Source organism: Ictidomys tridecemlineatus, chromosome 13 (assembly GCF_052094955.1).
Source record: "Ictidomys tridecemlineatus isolate mIctTri1 chromosome 13, mIctTri1.hap1, whole genome shotgun sequence".
NCBI classification, from domain to species: Eukaryota; Metazoa; Chordata; class Mammalia; order Rodentia; family Sciuridae; genus Ictidomys; species Ictidomys tridecemlineatus.
Genome location: NC_135489.1, coordinates 27,989,620 through 28,016,548, shown reverse-complemented (window position 1 = coordinate 28,016,548; position 26,929 = coordinate 27,989,620). Strand labels below are relative to the sequence as shown.

The window sequence follows — 26,929 nt, the reverse complement described above, 5'->3', positions numbered from 1 at the left end:
CCCCAACTCATCTCCAATTTTTTCCTCAGTCCAATGTTTCCAAACTCTCACATAAAACATGGTACTCAAAACCCAAATTTGATCCCAAGGTCATTAAGTATACCATTTGCAGACCTTTCTGGATCCCTATCTGTCCTATATTGTTTTACACTGTAGACATGTCCCAGAGGGGTTCCGTTGTCGGTTGCCCTGAAAAGCCCCCTCTTGCATCTCAAATACAAAAGCCCAAAGGGATTAAAAATATCCTTTTTTATGAGAACTGGAGATATTCTGTCTCATTCATTCAAACCATCCAGTACAGGGAACTGTATGTCAATGTGCATTTGTCACCTCTCCGTGTCTTCTCCTCATCTAGTGTCCAGTTCTCCTGAATAAACAAGAAAATGCACATGAGCATTTGAATGCAGACAAATAGCTTAACAAAAAAAATAAATCCCTGAAAGTGAAATGTAATTACTAGGTTAGAAAAAAATGCACCCAGTTCGGAGAGCCTATCACACGTCGCGTCTCGGCGCGCAGCTACCCCCCAACACTGCTCCTGTTGTGTCAGATAGTGGCAGTGTTGAGCCCGGGAACCGGCGCCCAGCCCGCGGCGGTCCCCGCGGCCGCTCAGTCTCCGCGGCCGACTCCAGCTCGTAGGAGCCACCCGGCCGCGAGGGCGCTGGGGAGCGGGAGGGGCGCGGGGTGGCGAAGGGTCCCCGATCGGCTTCCACCAACTGTTTTCCTTCTCCCCTGGCCCGAGCCCCACTCCCTCCAATTCACCGAAATTCACCGAGAGAGGGGAGGTGGAGGGATAGGTAGCTCGCTGCTAGCTACCGGCTGCGCCTCCCTCCGCTGCCGCCCGGGGAGCGGCTCCGGCCGGCTGGGCGAGCAGTGTGGGCACCCGCGCCCCCTCCGAGCAGGTCGCGGGGTGGCGGTCCCCGCTCGGCTCGGCCGCGCTGCCGCTCCAATCCTCCCCCCTCCCCCGCCCGCACCCTCCCCCTTCCTTTCACTAGGACTCCGGGACTCGGGAGAGGGCGCGGGAGGCAGGCACACGGGCCCGACCCCACTCCAGCGCTCGCCAGGGACGCGGGCGGGCGGGCGGCGAGGGGACGCGGCGGGGGCGCGGGGCGGGCGCGGCCATGGAGCGGCGGCGGCGGCGGCGGTGGCAGCACTAGCGACCGCGGGCGGACGAGCGGCGGGCAGGGCCGCCCGGCGCCGCGGACCGAACTGCACAGCTCAGCAAAAGCGCCCTCGCCCTCCGCGCGCCGCCTCCTGCGAGCCCAAGCCCGGCAACATTTTTTAAAGCTCCAATCCATCCTTTGAAGAGAAGAAAAAAAAATAGCATTGATCGGAGGGACGGGGATATATATATATTTATATATATATATATATATACACATATATATATATAATTTTTTTTGGCTCCTGCTAAAATTAGCCGGGCTCGCCGCGCGCCTGTGTGCGAGTGTGTGCGAGTGTGTGCGTGCGGGCGTGTGTGTGAATGTGATTACTCCAGGACTCCTCGGGCTCCGGAGACGCCATTTTCCCCCTTGATATCTCTCTCCATAAATCGGTGGCGCGGCGGAGGCGGCCGCGTCGGGCGGGAAGCGCGGGGCCGGCCGGGGCGCCCGCCGCTCGCCGCCGCCTCCGCGCGCCCGGGGGCCCCGGCGCCCCCCGAGCGAGGGCGGCCCGCCCCGCGGCTCGCCGTTTGACAGATGCTCATCGCCATGGAGTTGCTGCAGCAGCACCTTTGGGGGCTCGGACGAGCGAGCGGAGCCGGGATCTGAGCGAGCGCCGGGGCCAGCGGAGCCGGAGCCGCCGGGACATGGGTGAGCACGCGCGGCGACCTTGGAGCGGGAGCCCCAGTGCCCAGCATCCTGCCGCGCCGCGGGCCCCGCACGCTCGGGGCCGGGGGGCGGTGTGTGTGCCCGGCAAGCAAAAGTTCACGTCGCCTCGCCGGGGCTTTGACTTTGCACCGGGCAGGAAGGGGGAGACGGGGCCGAGGGACGGGATGCCAGTGCCCGCGAGGCTGCTCGGGGATGGGCGCGATTCCGACCGGCCGGCGGGTGGGCAGCGATGCTGGCTCTATTGGAGTGGCCCGTTGGTGGCGGCGGTGGTGGAAGCGTCGGGCTGGAAGGCTGGGAGCTCATTGAGTTTCGCCTAATCTGATCCCCCCCTACCCCCCGCCTTTTGCACCCTCCCTTGGTCCTGCCGCCGGCTGCCGGGGCTGGCGGGTTTGGCGTTGGTGGAGTGGACTCGGGAGGGGGAGGGGGTAGGGAAAGGGGTGGGAAGGCGGCAGGATATTTTTTTTTTCTCCCTTTGTAACTTGCAGGTTAAGTGGAGCTAGAGAGCTACATTGTAACCTAGTTGGATTTTTGGGGGGGAAATGTATCAGAATCTAACGTGTCCTTAATAGAGAGAAGAACAGGCAAGAAGTGGTCCAGCCGGCGAAGGTTGGTGTGTGCTTGTGTTCTGGCTGTGTGTTAGTTTTTCTCTTAAAAATCTTAATCAATGGATTTGAGTCTTTTTCTTTTGCTCTCCGGTTTGAGGATTCTGAAAAGACAGGAATTCCCTTAAAAGCAGACGAATGCCCTTTTGAAAGCACGCATTGTGTGCGTTTCTAGAGGAGCCTTGAGCTTGGGAATTAACCACAGGCTTCCCCGTTCGGTGGTTTCCAGTGGGAAATCACTCCGGAAAGGGAGCCCTTCAGTATCGATTTATTGTTTTTGTCTCTCGCACCATTATCTCTTTGACCAAAATACTGTCTGAGAAGTTCCACAGAGACAAAGTCAGGTAAACTGGGCAGATCTTTAGCAAGATGGTGATAACGGTGATGCTGTTTTTGGTGTCTGTTTGTGATGGAAGCATTGTTGGGTAATTGCAATTTCTGATCGGTAGAGCATGCTGGTTCTAAAAAAATAAGTTACTGCCGAAATGCTGTCTTCCAGCCCCCCTCCCCTACACACTATCATCACCCCTCCTCTCCTGACCCACACTGCTTACTACAATTCCGAAATCGGATCCAACTGGAAATATTTTCATTGGAGATGGGAAAGTTGTGTAGTTAGAAGTAGGAGATGGGGCTAGAGGTAGTGAGTGTGTGGAGGGGGAGTGTTATTGCCCCCCTCCCATGATGCATTTATTCTTTATGTGTGTGTGGAATACTCAGGGCGTGTATGTCTAAAAGATGGTTGAGGGAAGGATTTCTGATTCGTTTCTGTTTTAAATAAACTGTCCTGGTAATCTCATGGTTGAGGTCTAATACTAAAAGGGCAATTTGTGTGTCTTTATGCCTGCAGAAACTCTCCTTCGAAAGGCAGTTTATTCTGGAACTATAGAGCAGCTACTTTTCTATCCTAGCCCCCCTACTTCTACCCCATAACTATCCACATCTTCTAAAGTTTGCTTGGAGTCCATGGTCTCTAAGGAAATACTGATATTTCTTGTTTTTCTGACATTTCTTTCCCTTCTTTTCTTTTTCATTTCTTCACCCTTGTCCTGTTTTTCCTTGTTTCCTGTGGGTTTGCACTGAAGTAGCTGTCACCCAAACTATGGCAGTTCAGGGACCATTACCCTCCAGTAGTTTACCCAGGTACATCTCCCGCTCCATCCAAATAGCTCCAGTTGCAGAGTTTGTTTGGTGTGCATTGGGGGAAGGGAAACAGAGAAGAGGGACTTGGAGAGGAAGAATGTTGTTCTGTGCAGGCCACATCTGCAACCCTGGGACCAGACCTGGGCAGCCAGGAACAGTTTCTTTTACACACCCTAGTTAGATGTGGTCTGGCTGGGATAGGAAGGCGGGGCCAACTGGCTGGGGGCGTGTGAGGGAGGAGAAAGTTTGTAGCTCTTTAAGATGTAGCCAGTTTACAATCCCAGGTCCCTCCCTCTCCTTCCTCTTGATTTCTGTGACTTACACCTTCCTTAAACTCCCAGAGTGAGAGAGGCATGATCCCTTTAGCTCTGACACAGGAAGATTCCCAGGTTTTAGAGCTAAAGCTGTAGGGGCTGTGTTTTTACTGTGAGCTTAATCTCCATGCCTGCTACCAGAAAAGGATGTTAGGGCCATGTTTGAGGCAAACCAAGAAAGTGGGAGAAGTAAGCATGGTTGAACACAGAGCATTTACAAATTGCAGGGAATGCAGCCTCAGAAGATCCAGAGACCAGGTACCCAGTGTGGTACTAGGCATAGGATCCTCCTCCCCCATTAAGTCTTGGTCTTGGGAAGTTGAATCCTGTTAGAGCTGGGCTGTGGAAGCTATAGCCACTATAGTAACCTGAGCTGAGCTGGGGGAGGAGGTGGTGAGCAAATGTAGTCCCTAGCCAGAGGAGGGAAACAGACTAGTCTCTCTCTTAGCAGGGAAAATAGATGCTTCTCTGGAATAAACAAACTGGAGGTGGGGGAAGGGATAACTTGTAGTGAACATAAGGAGTAGCTGAAAGGCAGGGTTGTCAGTTAGGAAGGGGGCCACTTCTAGCCTGGGAGAAACTATCAACTGCCTTATATGTTCATGAATGGGCTAGGCCAGTGAAGGGTTGTAATCTGACTGTTTGCATGTTAACATCAGAATGTTACATAGGAAGGCTGTGCTGGGACTTCACTGGAGGGAAACCTGGATGTATCCCTGAGGGAATCCAACAGTCCCTGGTACTATGAGTGCTTCTGGTCATGTACTTGTATTACTCATAAGGAGTTACTTTTTAAATCACCTGGCCTAAATGAAGCTTGGGGAGGGCAAAAAGCAGAGTTTGGGATCTTTGTAGAATTTAGTTGAAGATGATGAGTTGGGAGAGGCAAGAGGCAGCATTTTGCTGAAAAAGAAATAAATAGGTAGGCACTTTCCCCTGGATTCCCAATTCCTTTTCTGCTGTAACCTTAACTTTGAATTCCACTAGGGGCTGAATCGATACTTCTCTGGCACAGAAATGTGCATCTAGGAGAGGAGAGTTCTTGCAACCCGGTCATTATTTTTAGTTGTGCTTCAATCTTGACTCTGACACTTCTATATAATATGCAAAAGGAAGAAGATGAGAAATAGCCAGACTGATGGGACAGCCTTTCTGGGTTCCTGGGGAGACACTGAAACTTGGCTGGGCCTTGCCCTCCCAGAATGCCAGGCTTTCCCTTGGAGACTTCAAATTTTAATTGAAACCAGAAAGCTATTGAAGGCAGACCCAGCCAATGAAATCCTGTTTTCTCTGATGCTCAGGGATGGGAAATAAATAATGTTTTTGCTGATGGCATTTCAAGTTGTTTCAGTTTTACTCCTTCCAGAAGAATGGGGTAAATTATTATGAAAACATTAGCCTTGTAAAGAGTTGCACTGCCTTAAAAATGGAATGTTGTGACTGGGACTGTTCAGGGAGCCAGGGTATTGGAGAGTCATAGTAGGTTGGAGGTGGGGTGGAAGAAGAAAGCCATATAAATTTTTCCTGAACGTCATTTTGTCTGTTCCTCAGGTTCCTCTGAAGAAGGAACAAAACAATTCAATCTCATTTCTGTTCTATGGTCTATTATGAACTGGGTCAGCTACAACAAAATATCTGAGATAATCAACTTATAAAGGGAAAAGTTTAGTTTGGCTCACAGTTTTGGAAGTTCCAGTCTATGATTGGTTTGCCTTCTTGCTCTGAGCCTGTGGTGAGGCAGTGCATTGTGGTGGGAGCATGTGGTGGAACAAAACCGCTCACCCAAGGGCCACAAAGCAAGAGAGAGAAAAAGAAGAAGAGACTGGGATCCCCAAATCCCCTCCAAGGGCATGCCTCCAATGACCCAAAGACCTCCCATGAGGCCCACCTATTAAAAGTTCTACAACCTCCCAATAGCAGCACCCTGAGAACCAATATTCAATGCATGGGCCTCTGAGGGACAGTCAACATGAAGTGATAGTGTTGGGTGAGTTTCTGTAAATGTGTTGGGTCAGAATGGGGTCAGGAGTGCTACCACCACACATATAGCCATGGGTTTTAGTTTCTTGTAGAGCTATTTCTAAAGTAACTCTTCAGCCCAAACACTTCTAAGTGCAGAACATAAAACCCCAAGGTGCCCACAGAGTACACTTTCTGGATGCTGGGGGAGGATGCCAACAGACATTATTGCTTGATTCTGAGTTTTCATTTCATTTTCACTTAGCTTTCTACAGATTTTGATACCTGTTTAGAGACGGCAGATTGGGTCTAAATAAAGTTTTGGGGGATGATGACCTTAGATTCATTTTGTCTAAATTATTGGGATTTAACAGTTCACATCTAGAAGTTTCAATGGATCATACTAGAACAGCTTTCCTTTTAGAGGAGTTAGAGTTTTACCCCATTAGAGGGTACTCTGTAAGGTCAAAGAAACATTTTTTTTTCTCTTAATGGTCTTTGTCTTAGAAAGTAGCAGCAGACTTCCTATTCTGTTCAGAGCAAATGATGCCAGCATCAAGTGTAGAATGTGAGCTGCCCTGATATCCACAGGATCCCCTGGGAGGAAGCAGCCATCCTTTCCCGAGAAGCCAGTGATGGATTATGATGTTTAGTCCCATGTAAAACAATCATAGGCAAAGTCAACTGAGCTGACCCTCAGGTGGACAGAGGCTCTGCCTTTTCAAGAAGGGGGGATGGGGAAAGGATGGATGGTGAGCCAGAACTTGGTTAGGCTGACAAAATTTTTCTGTGATCCATCTTATCTTTTGCCTTTCATATTCATAGAACTTTGTTCTTTTAAAAAATATTTTCATATCACATCTGCCCTCTTGATCTCGAGAAGGGAAGCCCAAGCATTGTATTCCCATCAGAAGACAAGGCATGGGATACATTGGTTGCCTGAAATGACACAAGTTGGTGGCTGACCTGGGGCCAGATGGCTATGTTAAAATGTGAACAGCCTCATATCTGACGTGACAAGAACTGTCTTGGATCCTGTCCCGGCTACTTTCTAGTTCAATGGCCCCCAGCAAGTTATTGAACATGTCTGAACCTCAGTAAATTAATCTGTAAAATAGAGAGAAAGTTACGTACCTTTCCTATTTCATAGGGGTTGTAAGGATTAAATGGTAACAGCTAATTTCTGTCATGCTTCCATTCTGGAAAAGGGGTGCTTGTGGTCATTGTTGCCATAAGCCATAGGTTAATAACACCTTGGCATGGCCGTCTATGGATTGCATTATTCGATGCCAACAATGTCAGTTCTATCTGAGATCAGAGTCTCATGGGATGTCCAGTGGAACTCAAAAAAGTGCTCAGGATATGCTCTTTGAGTGGAGAACCAGGAGACTAAAAGGAAGAAATTTAGGTGCATAGAGTGGAAGCAGTGGGAGAATGAGCCCTGGGGGGCTTCTCCATCAAGGTGCTGCAGTGGTTGAGTGTGACCTTGAAGACAGAATTTCTAGCCTCTGTAGAAAAGAACTGACAGCAGGATTGTGTCTGTTCTAGAGAATTCAAGAAGTTCTCTATATTCAGGGAAGTTCTTCACAGTCTGTTGGCTCCCAAACTTTTCTGGGTCCCTCCTCCTCCCCTTTCCCTTGGTATGTGGTCCACCATGTCCTGCAGCCTGCACAGGGCATCTTGCAATGTTCTCAGTTGAACCGCATTTGACACAAAACACAAGGCACCGCTCCCGTCAAACCGGTTTCCTGGCTGACCCTGGACACTCTGTCACCTGTTCACCTCCACACCTCATCTCTTTTAGGGTTTCCACCCCCTATCTGGAAGGTGCCCTGACTGGTCTCTTTAAATGAGAGTCTACTTCTTAGAACTACCAGCACCAACCTGCCTCCTCTGGGTACACACTGTCACCCCACCCCCTGACTCTGAGATCGCCTCTAGTTTCCAGAGGACTTCAGATTTAAAGCTTGTGCCTGGCACCATGTCATGCTCCCCAAACCATGCATCCTTGAAGAAAGGGGCCACACTGGCCCCACAATGCCCTGCACCTATTTGTGTTTGATTTGGGTTGCACAAATGAATCACAGAATTTGTACAGAGTTAGAATACTAAAAGTTAATGTTATTTAAGGTGCACTGCAAAATGAAGCAACACAATGAGTACCTCTTAGAGTGAGTAATAACTACTTATGCTAATGGCTTTTTATATTTTTGGCTATCTTTCAGGGAAAAATCACCCAATCTCAGTTTTTCCTTCAAAGCCTAAGAGGTAATGATATTTTACTGCATGTGTATCCTTTCAGTCACCGATTCATTCATTCATTCAATCAGCAAATATTTATGAAGTGTCTCCTAGAGCCTCATCGCCACTCGAACACACGCAGCTCTCGACTGTCTCCGAAAATTCCAATCACATTTTCTCTCAACCACACCCCTTTTGGCACTTAACCGTGTAACCGCCTTCTTTGTTGCTGAGGTCTAAGAGCTTCTCTGCTCCTCAGTGACTGAGAGTGTGGTCACAATGGCCAAGAGAAAAGGCAGAGGAAAGAAAGACATTCTAGAAAAGAAACTTTCCCAGGGAAAGGTCCTGGGAGGCCAGCTGTAGGATGGACTGGCCACCTCTTAGCATATGTTAGGGACATGTTACCATGCAGTTCTGCTTCTGAATGCACCCATGATTAAGTAACCAAAGGATTGATATGGACAGTCCTTTCTGAAAATCTGGGATGTTAGAGCTAGCTGTGTGCCAGGGATTTTCAAGTTTTCTTAAAGCTCAGAGCTCCTTAAACCTGTTCAATGGCATGCCAACAACAACAACCGTTCAATCCAATCCCAATGAGAATTAATGTACTTAACTCTGTTTGATGTGGTTGACAAGCCAATGAAGGGGAACGGGGTGCCCTGGGGTAAATTGAGTCAAGAGAATCTCCCCCAGTTAGAACAGAATGGACTTGCAGGAAAAAGAAAGATGCCATGAGCTATTTGTGAACCAATACTGCAAAGTGTAATGTGGAAGGAAGAAAAGGGGTTAAGTTATCTGCGCCTCTCTTGAAGGTTGGCTGTCTTTGGCAAAATAACTGACTTGAAACAAGGGAGATAATATAAGACAGCTTCTGGGAAGTACACAGATACATTCTCTAGCAGGACTTTGCTAATGCTGTGCCCATGGGGCATCTGGAATCTCTGCTATGGATACTTCACTTGCCCCATGGATACAGGACCTGGTCGTCATTTCCCTGTGTGGATTCTAAAGAGCCTGAAGCCTAGGGCTGAGCCTGTGCTTCTCGGGTGTTCTTTCCATCTCCATAGAATCGGATCTCTCCTGCCATTGGAAGCCTGTGCACAGTAGTGGATGGGGGTTGCTTCTTGTACACTGAAGATCAGAACAAGTGACCTGAAGTTTGTCCTAAACCAGGACTCTCTGTGATATTGAGTGGGGGTTGCATCAGGAAAATTATGCTTTGATCTAAGCCACTGTGCAAGTTCCATGGGATTTATGATTCACTTCAGAACACACCAGTTGGACTTTTAGGTAGAGGAAACCTCTGCAAAGTGTGAGATGCTGCAATTACTTTTACCCCAGGATGTTGAAAAGGATCTGAGATAAAAATGAAAAACAAAACAAAACAAAACAGCCAGCAATTGGTGTAAAAAGTAATTTCTTCATTATTTGTTTTATCTGCCAATGACTCATAGTCTGTTCAATGGAAAGGAACTACTTAGAGTTTGAACTTGGGACTCTGGAGGTTTTGAATTTGATGGCTCCAATATAGTAGGCTGATAATGTCAAGAGAGACAGTGGAGGTACCCACTATGACCTGTTGTTATTTGAGCAATGAGATCTTTGATTTTTATTTTTTTTTTAAAGTATGACTAAGGAGGTGGCTAAAAAAAGATGATTTGCTGTGAAAGCTCTGTGGGCCTTCTTTCTTCTCATTACTCTGTACTCTAGAGCTCAATTACAATCATTTTTTTTAATCTACAAATATTTATTAAAGTCCTACAACTGCAGTGAACCACTGTGCTTGGTATTTTTGGATAGGAAAGGTCTGCTATGAGGTGTGACTTTTACTCTTGGAGAATGATTTCAGAGAGGCATGCTTACTAACGTGACAATCATTGGAGTGTAATTGTGCTATTTGTGTGGTTAGGGCTAGGGTGTAGTCAGGGAAGGCCTCAAGGAGGATAGGTTTGGGGTTTCATGGCAGAAGTGGAACTGGGGGCTATGCCTGGTAGTAGAATATATTGGCGTGGGGGAGGAGGTGCAGTGAAGTTCAAGTGTGAATTTGTAATTGCTTTAAGGAAAGGAATGCTAATCATGAGCATGGATTGCATCTGGCAGGCCAAGGTAGCCCTGAAGATGAAGGTCCAGATGGCTATTGTTGACAGGCAGGCCACCCATAAGTTTCCTTGTTGGTCTGAGGTCTTTTGTCAACACTAGGAAGGAAAAGCAACCAGAGCCCTCTAAGTTGGACTCAGTCTACCTGTCCAGGGTTTTAACTCAAACTCATAACTTTTCAACACTTATTCAGCAAAATCAATTTGCTCAGTGACATTAAGCATAATGCAATAGTCTCTGATGGGTGCTCTAGGGATCTCAAGAAATGAAGAAGATTAAATCTCTTTCTGCCCTTGAACTGGGCTCCCATGCTCTAAGATCTTATGAAAAACAGGGAAGGAGCAGCAGACACATGCTAAGTACTGGGTTGTAATGGGAACCCGGGGGTGGGGGGCTTGGACAGATCAGAGAAAACTTCATGGAGTGGGTGGGACTTGAGCTGCATCCAGAACAATGGGATAGTCTTGGGCAGGCACAGAACATCAGGGAAGATCATCCTCTTGAGAATTCAGGGAGAAAAGAAGAAATTGAATGCAGGACCCTGTGTATGCTCTACAGCAAGACAGGTGGGATAGAGTCCAATAAGAAACAGACCAAAGCTCCATCTCTATCAGGCTGAGGAACCTTGATCACAGTTTTTCATGTTCAAGGAGAATAGACCAGAGGAACAGGAGGGTGTGACACTCAGATACTTCCACATACACTGCACAAGATAGAACTGAAACATTTGACCTTGCTGTTCACTGCTAGGTCCTGTCTGACACCAGTCTGAGGTTCTAAAGAGGTAGCTTTAGAATGACAAGTAAAACTACTTCTTAGCATATGGACAGCAGAGAATGGCCACTATGGATATGTAAGACTTTATGATACTAGAACTTATCTCTAGGAATCCAGTGCATAATTGGAGAAAGACAAGATTCTGCAACAGTGCAATGTTTAAATGACAGTTTAAGGTAGCTAGAGAAGGAATATCATAAAAGAAGGGAAGTGTACTAATATTTGTTTAGCTCTCTGGTCTGTCTAGCATCTTCTTTGCAGTAGAAGCATAAATATGAAAGTATCAGAATTTTACTTTATGTTCAAGTGACAACAGATAAGCAATTGTTGAATCAGAGGGTTGAGAAGTTGAGAAACTTGAAGTAAGATTGAACAAGCAGTAGGATCAACACTAGAGAGCCTGGAAGGAAAGACTGTGGGATTCATCACCTGATCAGTCCTTTGGTTTATGCCCCTTGCCTTCAAGAAGTCTTACATTTTAATCCCCAATTTACCAGTGACTGCTTGAGGACCAGAGTTCAAGTGACCACTAGTCCTGGCTATTTGGAGACTGGGGGCATCGTGGTTTAAATGATATTAGGAATTAGGATTATCTCTGTGATTTTAACAAGTCCCTCAACTTCAGTTCTTGTCTGCAAAATGGGCATATCTGTGGATTAAATCAAATGTTAAATTTACCATTAAATCAGCATTCTTAAATAAAATTAAAGTATGTCAGCTACACGTTCAAAGCTAGGATCAGCTTCTTTGCCTTGTGGACCTCTCTGCCTCCTTGGACAGCAAATTCTGTGACCATAATTGAGGTTCACCTTGTTTGGCCTATTTTGGCACTATTCTGTATGTGTATTTAATTTTTTTTCCTTGTAAGATTCTGTGAAAAGAGAAGGAAGGGCAGGTGATGAAACCGAAGCTCAAAGTTTAAGTGATGTGGGAAGCCAGATGGTAAACTGATTTTAGAACTCAGATATGTAGAAGCAACTATGAACTTTGGATAAAAAAAACTGGCCTCACTTTGTATTTTTGATACATTATGATATGACAGGCTTTGAAATCATGTGTATTGCTATGCATCACTTAACAATGTGGATTCATTTTGAGAACTGCATTATTAGGCAATTTTGTTGTTATGCAAACATCATCGAGTGTAGTTGCATAGACTTAGATGGTGTAAGTCAATCGCTTGAGGTGGCCTCTTGATGCAATCAAGAGATGAGGTAAATGCCACCAGGTGAATAGGGCTGCTGCCAGCATAACATGGTATACAGATCTACAGAAATTTTTTAAAAAACACTGATTTTTAAAAAAACAAATAGAAGAGTATACTCTAAAATAATGATAAACTGTGTACAATAATAAATACATAAGCCACTAGCAAAGTTACTTATTATTGAGTGTTACATACTATACATTATTGTGTGTGCTGCACTTTTAGGTGACAGGCATTGCAGGAAGTTCACTTGTACCACAGCCTCACACATACATGAGCAATTTCTTGTGCTCTGACATTAGAATGACTACAACTTCACCAAGTGATAGAAGAAAATTCAGCTTCATTATAGTCTTATGGGACCACCATCTTATATGTGATCTATTATTAACCTAATTGTTACTCAGCACATTACTGTATCTGGATTCAGCTGTGGATCTGACACAGGTAGTATGTGCCCTTGAGAAAATTATTAAGCTCACAGGATTTTCATTTCCATATCTGTACACCGAGGGCAGAATTTTCTGCATCATAGGGCTGTTGGAAGGGTTAAATAGATCATGACTATGAAGGGTTCAGCCTAGGCCATTAGAACTATTTACCTCCTGCATGTATGCTGTTTGCATGACTGCATGGAGAAACACAGGCCACAAACGGAGTGCCAAAGCCAGAGAGCTCAGCCTGCAAACCTGCGGACTGGCCTGGCCAGTACCATAGAGATCTTTTCCCAGGAGCCAGTCCCAAGGCTCATGCTGTTGTGTTCTGGGTTCCCAGAGGAGGCACTGTTTTTGTAGCTGGAGCTTGGTTAATAGACAGTGTGCCCCACCTCAGGGCTCAGAGGTTTCATTCTGCTTCTCTCTCTAGCATGGAGACTCCCAAACACAGGAACTGATGCCATATGTTTAGTTGTGTTCAGCTCAGTCAACCCAGCCAGGCAGAGCTTCCGAACCAGCAGGAGCCAATAAAGAGGGGGAGGAACCAGCCCTGCCTGTGAGGGGCTCCTCGTTGTCAAGCCAAGGAGACAAGGCTTTATATTCAAGAATGCAGGCTGGAAGGGGACACAAAACTCACCTCGTGCTACCTCCTCATTCTCCAAATGAAGAGGGAGGACTTGGAAGAAAAAAGTAACTTCCCACAGCCATCCAACTCCAAGTGGCAATGCAGGGTATTGAACCTGGAATTCCTTTCAGAACCTACTATTATTTCCTCCATAAGAACAAAAAAGCAATACTCAAATAATAGCAGAAGACTCAAGGTAACAGGTACAAATTAAGCTAGCTGTGTGTGCTTCCCATGGTGCATGGAAAGGGAGGAGGTGGCTTTCCAAGCCCTGTCCCTCAGGGCTTTACCTGGGATCTGAGAAAAGAAGGCAGCCCTTAGCCAGATGCTAGCTTGGCGGACACAGACTATGCAAGTAATTCAAATCTAACAAAAAATGTGAGTACTTACTAAGGTGATCCCAGTATGTTCTTTCATAATTATTATCTCATTTAATCTTCAATTACTTCTCAAAACAGCCCTTGGGGTAGGATTATTACCCAATTTCCAAATGAGACTTGAACAGATTAACAATGTCTCTCAAGAACACAATTACTAAGTGGGAAAGAGAGGCTAAGTAATCTAATCCTATGACATTAAGTCCGTGCTGCTTCCCTTCCTCTTTGCAAGGAGAAATATGACTTGGGCACTTGGTTGGACAGCGAGTCTGTGTGTTCACTGGGCTCTGAAGCACGCAGAGACTCATTTAGAACTGGGCTCCTTCCTTTGTGGAGTTCCTGGGCTGGTGGGCAAGGTAGACAATTGAGTGAAAAATTGAAACACAGTTTGCCAGATGCTTTTGAGAAAATGTCCAAGGATGTGAGAACCACACCATGTGTGTGTGTTGTGTGTGTGTGTGTGTGTGTGTGTGTGTGTGTGTATGCACGCGTGCGCAAGAGGAAGTGGTGCTCAAGGTGGGCTCAGCCAGGCTCCATGCAGGAGGTGAAACTTGACCCAATTTTTGAAAGGTAACTTAGAGTTAACCAAGTGGAGAAAGGAGAAGGGGCAGGCCAGCCAGAGGAACCAGCAGGGAATCGTATACAGTGGTGGTCATCAGTGAAGCTGAGAATTCAGTGGGTGAAGGACTCGGGAGTTCTACTTGGAGGAGGTAGAATGTGATCTGCAAGGTACTACACAGGTATGTAGTGTGGGAAAGGTCACTGAGTAGGCGCTTTGTCCTTCACTTTAAAGAGCTGACATATTTGCAGTGTCAGGGAATGACAGTGCAGAGCTGTCCTTGCCCTTGCTGACTAAGAGCCAGGTAAAGGTTGGGTCATTTGATCCATTTGCCAGTGTTGATGGAGCATTTATCCTGGGTATTCTGCAGCAGGGAGGGTTTTAAGAAGCATCTCTCAGAGCCATAGGCACCTGAGTCATACAGAGTCTGGCTGGATCTGGACGTAGCCTTTTGCTCAGCATTCACTGGAGTATCTCTGCATGTATCAGGGACTGTGCCAGGCCCTGGGGATACCATGATGAGCCAGTTACAGGTCCTTCCCTCCAGGGCTTTCCATCTAGTGGGGGAGGCAGCGTTAAACCAAGAATGGCACGAGAATTCCATTACATAGCTAGAGCTAGGAAAGATCCGCTCTGCGGTACAAAGGCAAAGAACACAGAGTCCTGACCTGAGTCGTAAAACTCAGAGAAGAAACATTTGACCTCATTCTGAGTCATGAAGAGGCGAGAACTCAAGGGGAGAGGAGGAGGATTCCAGGTGCATGCAGAGTCACCTGAAAAAGCCACCGTGACTCCCACCTTAGTATCTGAGCAGACATTAAGAGATGAATAGTCAGCCACCCCCAAAGCCAAAGTCAGACAATCTTGACAGAATCTGAGAAGGCATTTTTGTAACTACAGGTCAGTGAGCGTAGGTTGAGAACACAACTGGTTCCCCGGGTATTTAGGCAGGCAGGATCACACTCGGATCTTTCATAATACTTACAACCCCCTCCCCGATCAGAAGTTCACAATTCACAATTTCTGAGGCAGGGGATGTGGTTCAATAGTAGAGCACCTGCTCAGCATGCACACTGATCCCCAGCAACAAAACAACAAGAAAAACAAAACAACCAGAAAAATCGAAACACCAACAAAACAAAGAAAGAAATTCACTGTTTCTGTCAACTAGAAAAATGGTCGATCTTCTGGGCTACTGCACAGGCAACTTCAATAACAACAACTAAGGACTGTCCCCTCCCTACATCAAACATATTCTCAAAGGCTTCAGCTCTCAAGGAACAAATGAGCAGTACTGGAGGTGGCACTGGGGAGGAGTGAAGGCAGGGCCTTGACTTTTAGGAGACCTTTTGCACCCCACAATCTTTCCTGACCCTGCCCATCCTCCTCTCAGGGGCTCCAGGCCTTTCCACCCCAGCTTGCTCCTCCTCCTTACTTTAGGCTCCTTTGGGGTCATGATTCTTCCTGTTGAAGGTGCCATGTGGCTTTCTTAAAATTCTTATTTTCCTATTACTGTAATTCTGACTTTCTCCAAATACTGCAGGTGTTTCTGGGGAAGGATCAAAGGTGACAAGGAGAGGAATGAGGCAGAGGACTCTTCCTGGGTTTTGCCTTTACACTCCTGGGAGGTGCATGTCTTATTATTCTTATTACTTATCTTTAAATAAGAAGCAGAGCTCACCTGTCAGAGACATCAGATAAAAGCTATCACCTAATAAGCAAAGTCAGGAAGGCATTATTATTTTTTTTTCCATTTTGTTGATGAAATACTAAGGCTGAAAGAATCCTTGCTCCTAAGAAACGGGATGGGGCCCAGAACTCATTTCATGTGACTCTTGTTGAAACCAAGGGCTTTGCCTATTTCTACTATATTATCCCTTTGGAGAGTAGCGTGCCCGTGGATGGTGCCTGGGGAAGATAGGGGAGGTGGATGATGCTGGCGAATCCAGCTTGAGAGGGTTGTTTCATTCATTAATTCGGTGAATCTACATTTCTTTAGCCCCTGTTATGTGTTGGCCACTGTGCTGGGCATTGGGATGACACAGATGGACAAAGTGCCTTTTCTTAAGAGACTCACAGTACTGCAGTAAGGAGGAATCCTTTTAAATATACAACAAGACCATGGTGTGGTGAAGACACTGGATAGGATTAGTGTGTCAACCAAAGTCTAAGGCATTGGTTCTCAGCCTTTGGCCTGTCAGAAGCATCTGCAGGACGTGGGGAAATCCAGAGTGTGGGCCCCATGGTGCAGCCCTGATTCAGTATGTGAGGTCTGAGAATTTGTATTTCCACCAAGCTCCAGGATAAGTAAGAATTCCCCAGGCAACAGGTGGAGATATATTTTTAGACTAGGAAAAAGAAAAAAAAAAAATCTCCCATTCTGCAGATATGGAGGGGAGGGAGGATATACTCTTTGGGACTCCTTTGGATGTGAAACACATTTATCCAAGCAGGATTCCCTTGGCCACTGAAACAAATAGCGTTGTAGGTTCAAACTATGCAATTTGAAGTGTTCCCATAGGTCTGTGGCTGTGCAGGATAAAATTACAGAGTGTTCAGAATGAAAGAGATATGGATCCCTCCCCAGTCATTGCTGATGACAAATTAGGATAAGGTGCTCAGAGTGGCTTGTCTAGCATCTCACTGCCATGAACAGCAGAGACAGGAGAATAGACCAAGTTTCTACTCCTGCCCCTGGGTTCTTTCCAAAAACTCTGCTACTTCCTTACCCTTTCTGATTTCTTGGGGTCTTCTAAGCACCTATTTCCTAAGCAAGTTTTACTGTTCCAGGGCCTCCACTCTGCCCTGCAGGCAGCTATGATAGGGTTAACTTTTGTTGGACTGGAGGCCTGAGCCAAGTACAGGGTGTCCATTGTGCGCCTCCCCCTCAGGAGGAGTCCCTGATTGCTGGAATGTGACAGGGCAAAGCATTTTCACCTTGCTTTGGCTTCCTCAGCTCTGAGTGTGTGCGTGCGTGCGTGTGCTCACACCGGTGTGTTGGCAGGGTCCCATCATAAGAGGACTGGCAGTTGTCTCCCAGGCCCACCCAAAGATGGAACTGTGAATTTCCGAAGGCAGGTATGTGCTGGGGAGAAGGCAGAAGGAGAACAACAGCTTTGTGTGCTGCCAAAGTAAACAGACAGGTTAGGTTTCTTTGCTCTTTGCTTTTGAAAGCTTTTCTATTTTATTTTCTAAGGTGAGGGGCTCATGTAGACCTGGGCTGGATTCTTATCCTCAGGATAGGCAGGGAATTTGTCAGGGACTGCCTGGCTGGGTGGAGCTATGGTTGGAGAGGTTGGAACCATAGGACTTTGAATAGCTGTCAGGGGGCTAATTCATTTTCATTCAGAAGGAACTTCCTGAAACACTCAAAGTGCCAGCCCCTCACTGGGTGCTGAAGGGAAGGTGAGCATGATACAGTCACAGTTGGTCTGAGCTTGAGAATGAGTTGCAGTGGAGTTACAAAAATAAGATTTGCGTGTTCAAAACACCTAGAAGACGATGCGATATTGGTATTTAGTGGCAAACTATACAGCTGGGTGCAAGGTCAGTCAGGCCAGCGAGAGAGAGCTGTGGCTCAGAGTTGGCAAAATTTTGCCATTGAGAACTGAAGGTGTGAGCATGACCTGAAAATACAAGAGTGCTTGCAAATTTTTCATTTGCTCGTTCATTCCTTCATGCAGTAGGCATACACCAAGTGTGGCATGCAGCAGTGAAAGGGGATGTAAGAACTTATAAGAACTCTGTGCATGTAATGTTGTTGTGGAGACAGGTTTGAGTCGAGTACACAGTGCTAGTTGGTGGCTAATGAGCTCTGAGGCTGGCCTCTTATAGTGAGACTAGTCTAGAAGGTCTGGAATGGATTTGTTATCAATGGTTAGGATGATTTGAAACTGCATCGTTGTTTTATTTGTAGTATTTACTGTGAAAAACTCCCACTGCCCTGCTTCTGGTCCCAATCAATCAGAATCAGATTTCAGCCAGGGACCACATTTTCCTGTGGCTCCTCTGTCATAACTATCATGTTCTCTTAATTGTGGCATGTGGATAGTCTTTCTAAAGAATAGCTTTGATATTGTTCCTTCTTCCCTCCTGACATCCCTTAAATGGCTTCCTATTAACTGTAAGATAAAATGCAAACTCATTAGCGTGGCTTCCGAGGATGTCCATGATCTGCTGTAAGCTTTTATTTGCAGCATATGTTTCTCTCACCGGTCCCTGTTTTGAGCCACACCCCTTAGCTGCCTTTCGCTTTCTCCTTCCTGAACATAGTCATGCCTGACCCTGACTTGTGCTGTCCCTTGTGTTTGCCCAGTCTGCTTTCTTTCCACTCCACCTATGAAAAGCCCAAGTTTAAAGTCAGGTCTTGAGCTTTCCTCGAAGACTTCCTGTGCAGTTTCATATCAACCTGCACCTTGCTCAAGTGGAAAACTCAAGGTTTTTGCTTCTGTCCTTTATTATGTTTACATATTACAATCTGCTCTGTTTAGAAGGAAAGACATTGTCTTTTCAATGTATCTAAAGATCATGATTTGAAGAGAAGTGAAAAACATGTTGAATTTTATTTATTTTTTTTTTGTGGATCTTTTACTATTTGAGTTTTATAGTTTCATCTTCTACATCTAATTAATTACTGACATAATGTTGAGCATAAGAAATGTGAAAGTAAATAATTTTAAATAGTAGATTCTTCCTTAATAATATCTGCACTTCTTACCCTCACCCATCCTTCTGTAATTTAGGTTTTGCCTTCCTTTATCTTATCACAGCATCAGCCACATACATCCCCCTACTCTGGTTTGAAGGTCCAAATGGATTTATTTAAGGAACTTCTTATAAAGTGTATGCGTCACCTTTGGCCCTGACCCAAGAATACCTTTATAGGCAAGGACTAGGGAATTCAATATAACATTAGTGATTCTTGCCAAAAGGAATGAACCTTGAACATGACTACCATTATAAAATGTGGCTTGCAGTTTGCATGGATCTGGGAGCAGCAGGGACATGGGATGAGTAAGGATGAGAGAGATCTGCCAGACACTCTGTCTTGACAAGCAGGCATCTTGTGTTCTAAGGGATCTTAATGTCTGCATCAGCCACTGTGGTACCCGTCACTAGTAAGACAGGCCTCACTGACTATTGACTTGCATATGACTTTTTAAAAATTACAAAGATTTGGGGCAGGTAGGCAGACTAGTCTAGACTACATGAGGAATCTAGTAAGTAAAAGAAACAGTGTCATTTGATTTAACTGCCCCCACCCCAACAGGGGACTTGGTCTCGTTTGTGGCATGAGTCACCGGTGGCTGTACAGTATCTGTTGACAGCTCAATTGGAGGTGTGCATATTCTCACCAGGGCAGCCTCCTCTCTTCCAGAAAAACTGTTCACTGGGTTTCTCCGTAAGTGGGAGCAATGGTAACTGTGCCTTTCTGTAGGGCTGAGCAGCTTCCAGGAGCCTCCTGCACTTCGCGGGCTTCTCTGGGGAGAGGGTTTGAGTGGAAGCCCCAGCCACCTGGCCTCCCTGCCTGGCATCCTCTCAGGGCCTCAGCTGGAATATGCTGGTTCTTCAGGAGAGGACATGTGCTGGGCTTTAGGTTTCCAGTTCTGGACTCTGCTAAATGAGTCTTTGAGACATTGCCAGCACGTTCTGGTGGGCATATTTGGGCTCAAAGGTAAAAATCTTAGATGTATAAAAATGTCTGCTACTGCAATCTGAGTGAGGGCTCAGGTGTGGAGGGTAGAAGGACAGAGTCTTGTGCAGCCCAGAGCTCTAGTTTGTCTTTTATAGGAGCAGGCTTTTGGATTTCCCTTTAGACTTTGCAATTATAAGGCTGAAACTGGCAATAGCAGGGCATGGGATGAGTAAGAAGGAAGGATAGTTTGGCTGATTCTGTGATGACTTGGAGGGAGCCTGATTGCGTTTTTCTCTTTTCCTCTTGGAGGAAGGCAGAGTCCAAGATCCTGGGGGGATTCCTGACACTTCTAAGGGCCTGTTAAATGCTCCTTCTCTCTCTTTCTCTTTCTGCTTTGTGGATCTAATACAACTGCATGTAAGGAACAAGAAAGGAAATTAAAATGGTCTAGGAAGTCTATTTTTGTCTAAATTGCAAATCTAAGTATCCTTCTTTTGAGTCAGTGGGAACATTTTTTTGGAGTTTTGCATTAATCATAGTGTTATAAGTAATTTCCCATTGAAATCTTTTTGTTTTTCTCATGCAAGCCTCACACCTAAGCTTTGCATTTGTTTTAAGGAAAGGAGAAAAGTCTTTGCAGGATTGAAATAATGCATAATGCAAAATGAGAAAGAAAGAGCAATTCAGAGGTCAACTGCACGTCCTCCCTGCAGCGGGTGGAAGCCTGGCCCTGGCAGCGGGGGTTGTGTTCTGCTGTGCACCCTGTTCTGCACAGGGAAGTGGTATAAGCAGCCACCCAGCTGCGGTTCCCACAGACCCGAGCAACAGCACTTCTGACTTCCCTTCCGTCATGGTTGGTTTTGCTGGTGACTCAGCCAGCTGTGGCTTTGGTATAAGAAACCTCTAGGTTATTACTAGTTGGAGGACTCACCCTCTTATCTTTATTTCTTGGGCCTCTAGCCACAGAAATTAATAACAACCCATTATGAAGACATGTGTGAGTGTGTTTCTCCTTCTGCTCCAGAGGAATCCAATCTGGGCCTGTTCATATTCTGCTTGGATTTCTCTCTCATCATCTTTTTCTGATGCCATAGATAAGTGGGAAGATATTTCTGGAACTTGGATGGAGTAACTTTTGGGGTCATTCTCCTTCCTGCCATGGCTAATTGTCTCTCTGTGTCTCAGTTGCAGATCTGATCTCTTCAGAACACCTCACCGTGTCTCCGTACCTGGGACTCTGAACCTAGCAGCTGGACTCGTTTGTTCTTGGAATTTTGAGTGTCCCCTCTTCTCACCTTTTCCTCTTCCCTCTTCCCTTTCCCCCACCTGAGAACTTCCTGAAGACTGTAGGATTGTCATGGAGTCCCGGGAAATCTTAAGCAGCACCCGGCAGAGGGGGGGCGAGTCGGAATTCCTGCCCGGCTCCTCTGCCAAGCCCCCGGCTGCTCCTGGCTGCACAGGAGAACCCTTGCTTTCTGCTCCAGGACCTGGGAAGGGCATCCCAGGGAGCGGAGATCGCATGGAACCAGAGGAAGAGGATGAACTGGGCTCAGGGCGGGATGTGGATTCCAACTCCAATGCAGACAGTGAGAAATGGGTGGCAGGCGATGGCTTGGAAGAGCAGGAGTTTTCCATCAAGGAGGCAAACTTCACTGAGGGGAGTCTGAAGCTGAAGATTCAGACCACCAAGCGGGCCAAGAAACCCCCAAAGAATCTGGAGAACTATATATGCCCACCTGAGATCAAGATCACCATCAAGCAGTCTGGGGACCAGAAGGTGTCCCGTGCTGGGAAAAATAGCAAAGCTACTAAGGAGGAAGAAAGAAGCCACTCCAAAAAGAAGGTAGGAAGTCTGGTCTTGTAGGTTTTTAGTTCGTTTCTCTCTGTTTTTGCCGTTTTAGCCCCAATTTCTTAAAAGTGTCTTTGTGTGTTACTTATTATTATTTCTGAATCACCAGTTTCCTTATGGAATATTTAGGGCCTCCAGAATGAATGTCTCTGGTAGGGTCTTGGTATAATATCTGGTTTATTATTATATCTTTAACTCACCTGGAAAAACAAAAGGATAGAATTGTAATTTTGGAGCATCCTATTTATTGTGGTGGTAGCCAATTGACTGGATCAGCCAAACCCTGACAAAAGTTTGTTTGTTTGTTTTGCTTTACATTTGCATCTGTTTCCATAGTTAAGAGTGGGATGATGAAACACTGATCAATCAGAGCAATGAAGAAATGTCACAACTTCCGTTAAATTTCAATCATTAGTGATGTTGGTCTTTCTAAGATGAATGGATCCCCTGACTGGAGAAATCCAGACTTCTTGGTAGCTGAGGCTCCAGCAGGGCAGAATCTTCATCCTGGAAGCCACTGATGAGTGTAGAGCTGGCACTTTAGAAGGCAGAGGGCAGTGATTGGCTCGAGTCTTGGTGTAGCACATCATGGACTTTAAAAGTTGGGTCATGAATGAACTTGTTTGGTTGTCATTTTCCTATTAAAGGCAAGTACGGATATGCAAGCCACTGGAGCTGGTTTGTGGTGTTGGTTGGGAATGGACGGGTCCAAGTTTCATTAATTTATCTTGGAAGTGACAATGACTTCCATTCTTGGGAGGGATGTGGCACTCAGCTATGATAGCAGAGGACTCTACCTTAGTATGGAAAGTTCTTTTTTTTCAATAACTTGGCTCTGAGGACGGCTCTGAAAGATGCCCTTTGGCTGGCAGAGTTTGGGGGTTCTAGGTGGGAAGTGCTAGCCATTGACTTAGTCACTCTCCCCTGTCTGTTGGTCATTTATGTGGCCTTTAGTCAGGGTAGACTAGATGGTGTCAATGACAGGACCACTCAACTTTTAGCCATCCATTGTTTTTTAAGCTCTGGGATAGTTATTTTCAATAAAACCACTAGAAATAATATTAATTCTTTAGTGTAAGACTGTGTCTTTCTTCATGTCAGGTGTTTGGACAGATTTGTTGCATTTAAAATCCAAATACATAGCCCAGAAGAAACTTTCTAGGGTAACTAACTCCTCACGGTATGCCCAATAAACCTGTTCAGGTTTTAAAACTGAAAATACTGCATTCGGGACCCTCCCTCTCACATCCTGGAAAACCAAGATAGTTGGCTCCCCTACTGTAACATTTTTGAAACACAGTCTTTAGAGATAGACTTGTTTTTCCAGGGCAAAGAGATCGGGCCTTCCACTCCCCACATTACAACTTTGTAGTGATTTCTAGGTTCTCTTTAAAAAAAAAAAAAAAAAGTTTACCTTGACACATGCAGAAACTTTTGAGATGCTTACAAGAAGATGCCATAGGCTCTATTTAGGAAGTGAGGCATTGCTGGAGAGATTGGATGCTTTAGCTTTGAAAAACAGTATTTTTGATTCTGGCCACTGAGATGACCAGGTCTTTGTGTGTTGTTGGATTCTTGTGTGAGGGGGAAATCTTGGAATCTGTTACTTTGGGGGAACATTTTCCATCCAATCCTCATCCGTGCTAGATTTTGAGCAGAGCCTATGGTTTTGGTTATGTAAACCCAAATTATGGCACCATAAAGATAATAAGTTGTCCTGATTGGGTATAACTTTCTTTAAAGCCACAGATTGTTCCCAAATGGTGTCTTCTGCCCATTGGAATGCCTCAGATTAATGTTTTGGAATTTGTGACATAAAGATAACTTCAAAGCTGAAATGTGCAGTGGACTGAAGTTCTCATATCTGATATCCTCAGCTTGCTAAAAACCCACTAAAAATCTAGGTGCAGTTTAGGAACTTTATTGGAAAAGAGAGATAAAATTGTTTATTTGACTATGTGATTTGCCAGGTAAACATTTCTATTCCTAAGCAATTGGAGGGAGTGGAAAAGAAGAAGGAGAAGAGCTATATTTCAATATACAATGTTATTTTGTGATGATGTTGTGATGGAAATGTCTTACAATTTTTTTTTTTTATGGCTAGAAGCTTGCTTCATATTGTGTATTTCCATCCTTCCTCCATTTATTTATACCTCAGGCTGTTGCTTTCCAGAAATGAATGAATAAAGTTATCAGCATGGAGTCATAATTACTTGATAGATCCTCAGAACCTTCTCTGGTCTCTATTGGATTAGAAGGTTCACTTTATCACCCTTTAAATTTCTGTTGTTTTGCAACCGGAAAGTAATCAACGCTGAAGGTGACACTCGGTCTACCATCTCTATGGAAAAGTTCAGTAGCATGAGCTTGAACAATTTGTACAAATGGGAAGTATGTTGATCAATTAATATGGACAGAGAAAACACAAAGAGGGAATTTTGTAAATAACAGTTCATCATCTGACCCTGAAATCAAGGCTTCTGGATCTTTTCAATGAAGTGAGCCTGCTTTTGAAGAAGCACACAGGGAGTGGCCCCTGGGAATCAACTCCCATGATAGCTCCTAGGAAGGAGGCCCTGTGGAGCTGGCCCTTGAGCTGTTTGGGATTCTTGCTTGGGAGTCATCAGCACATATGTGCTGGCGTAGACAGGGGGTGGCTGACTACGGCGCATGGTGCTAAATCCAGCCCCCTTCCTGTTTATGTACAGCCTACATGGAAAGAATAATTTTTACATTTTTAAAAGACCAGAAGAAAATCCAAAGAAGAATAATATTTTCAAATATGTTATACTTATATGAAATTCAAATTTCAGTGTCTGCAAATAAAGTTTTATTGGAGCAGAGCCAAGTCCATTTTGTTTACATTTTGTCTACAACTGCTTTTGAATGGAGTAGCAGAGTTGAATAGTTGTCACCAAGACCCTATGGCCTGCAAAGCTTGAACTATTTACCATCTGGCTCTTATAAAAAATGATCACCAACCCTTCTCTTAAGGGAAGGCATAGAGTTTTAGGATAACAGCAGTTCTATCTTATTTTGTTTTGTTTTTAATGATTCAGCTTCTAAGTTTGGAGGCTGGGAGAAACTGGGTGTTACTGTGTGTGTGTGTGTGTGTGTGTGTGTGTGTGTGTGTGTGTGTGTGTGTTTAAGTGAACCAATTAATTTTGTTCATATGATTGTTTGACAGCCTCCAGCAAAGACAACTTATATTGAATCCCACATGATTTTCTTTTTCATTGGTTTTTGTAAAAAGAAAGCTCTGTGGGAAAATGTTAGTATGACTTACATATCACAAACTAGTTCTCTGCTAAGTTAACTCCAGTTATATGTGGTCTGCAGCTTTGGAGTGAAGGGGTATTCATCTGGCATCCTCTAAGTCTTTATTCCAAATTTCCATCTCAGGATTAACCCTCCAAACTGGAGAGGTATTGCAGATATTCAGGGAGCATGAACATTTTAAGTGGTAGGCTGTAGGGACAGACCCATGAAAATGCCACCTCACTAGCTCAGGGACGCATGGATTTTTCTAACTAGGGTACCAGTCTCCTCCTTTTGGTAGGAAATTAGGATGGCAATTGAGATCCTCTTTGGGAGGGTTTATGATGAATGGATTAACATAGGGCGTGAAAGAAGCATTTGGTAGGAAATAGAAGCTGAAAAGAGCTCAGAAAATACTTCAGGGCTTTGCAGATGAACTGTACACGTGCATCTTGTTCTTTGCATCTTAAACTTACTTAGGTAAGTTCCAGAATAACTTATGCTTATTCTAATTGCCTTCTGGGTCAGTCAGTGAATACAGCAGAGATAATGAGGATGCATATCTATAAGCAAGTGCCGGTACCAAAAAAGAGCATAAAAAGTTTTAGCAGTGACAGTGTTTTGAGGATGTCCTCAGCTGGGCAGAACTTGGTAGCTCTTCTTCTTCTTGAAGACTATGGTAGCTAGTTTCTATGGTAGCAAGAGATGAGGAGGAGGACCTTGATGGGGTTTTGGGAATTTGGATGTGCAGTGTAACCTTGCCAAAGTCCGGCTTCTTCATCTGCCAAATAGAGATGGTACTTTCTCCTCAATGGAAGATTTTAGGAAAAATAAATAGCTAATTTTCTTCTGCTGTGAGCACAGATCATAATAACAGACTTAGTTTATTCAGCTGTATGGTAGGCCTTCTGCTAAATGTTTGACATGTATTCACCTTCTCAATTAATCCTTACAACAATCCTTTTGGGTGGATATTATTTATTTACAGATGAGGAAATTGAGGCTTAGATTGCTCTAGAGGAGCAAGAGCCAGACTGGGCAAGGTTTGTCTTTGAAGCTAATTCTGTTAAGACTACAAAAATAATTCTGGTCCTTGCACTCTGTAAAAGTAAATGACCACTGGAAGGTAAGGATCACTGGAGCGTGTCTGCCACGCTTTCCCACCTTAGCTGGAGAGTTTGCATCATAATCTGACACATTTTCCTTGATTCCAAGAGTTTCAGGGTGTTTGAGGGGACTCCAAAGCCAATGACTTAAAATCTTATTTTTTTCCTTTATAGGGTTTATAATTTTTGTGTGTGTTTGTGGTACTGGGAATTACACCCTGGGGTGCTTTACCAATGAATCATATCCTCAGCCCTTTTTATTTTTTTTATTCTGAGACAGGGTCTCAATAAGTTGCCCAGGCTGACCTTGAACATGGAAGCCTCTTGCCTCAGTCACTAGAGTATCTGAGGTTATAGATATGCACCTACCTTGCCGAGTTTAGAAAATTTATTTATTTTTGACAAAACCACAACTTCTGTTTTATTTCTTTGAACTAATTTTCCCTCCTGGCTAGCTCTATTGGGAGAAATCATCTCCTCCAATAGCAAGGACTTCCATCTCTGTCCATGAAGTATCTGTTGAAGTTGGAGACATAGCTCAGGATTTGTCCATGGCAACCCCACTTAGCCATTTTTGTGTCTATGGGAAGATCCTTGAGTCTGTTCTGAGTGCAGCCCTCTCTTGGGAAGTGCAATAAGTCCTGCCTTTGTTTACTCAGTCTTGAAATAGCACCTTCTTTGTAAAGTATGGATAGGAAAAAGATTCTTCAGGCTGTAGATGGAAAGCAAAGCTGGTGTCCGACTGCAGAAAGTGAGGAATGTACAATGAAATAATGGGTTGGATTTAATGATGTCATAATGAGATTGTTCAGCAGGCTTCAAACTGGGGATAGGAGGTGGCTGGGGGTCTGAGATTTGGTGCAGGGGATATTAAAATGGGAGAGACAGGAGGGAGCCTTTTGGAAATACAGTTGTCA

General features: G+C 45.1%; 1 protein-coding gene across 4 annotated transcripts in view; it reads left to right on the top strand.

Moving 5' to 3' along the window:
* Positions 1 to 574: 574 nt before the first annotated feature.
* Positions 575 to 26,929, top strand: part of Setbp1 (SET binding protein 1) — a 364,342-nt gene continuing 337,987 nt past the window's right edge. Inside the window, exons 1-2 of one of the 4 annotated variants that reach the window (XM_078030097.1) lie at positions 575 to 1,811; positions 20,985 to 21,642. In XM_078030097.1, the coding sequence (XP_077886223.1) occupies positions 21,157 to 21,642 (486 nt within the window). In that variant the 5' untranslated portion in view covers positions 575 to 1,811; positions 20,985 to 21,156. Of the gene's footprint in view, positions 1,812 to 2,338; positions 2,436 to 17,098; positions 17,243 to 20,984; positions 21,643 to 26,929 lie in introns of those variants that run through there. The other 3 variants (XM_040273487.2, XM_040273489.2, XM_078030096.1) reach the window with 3 other exon arrangements.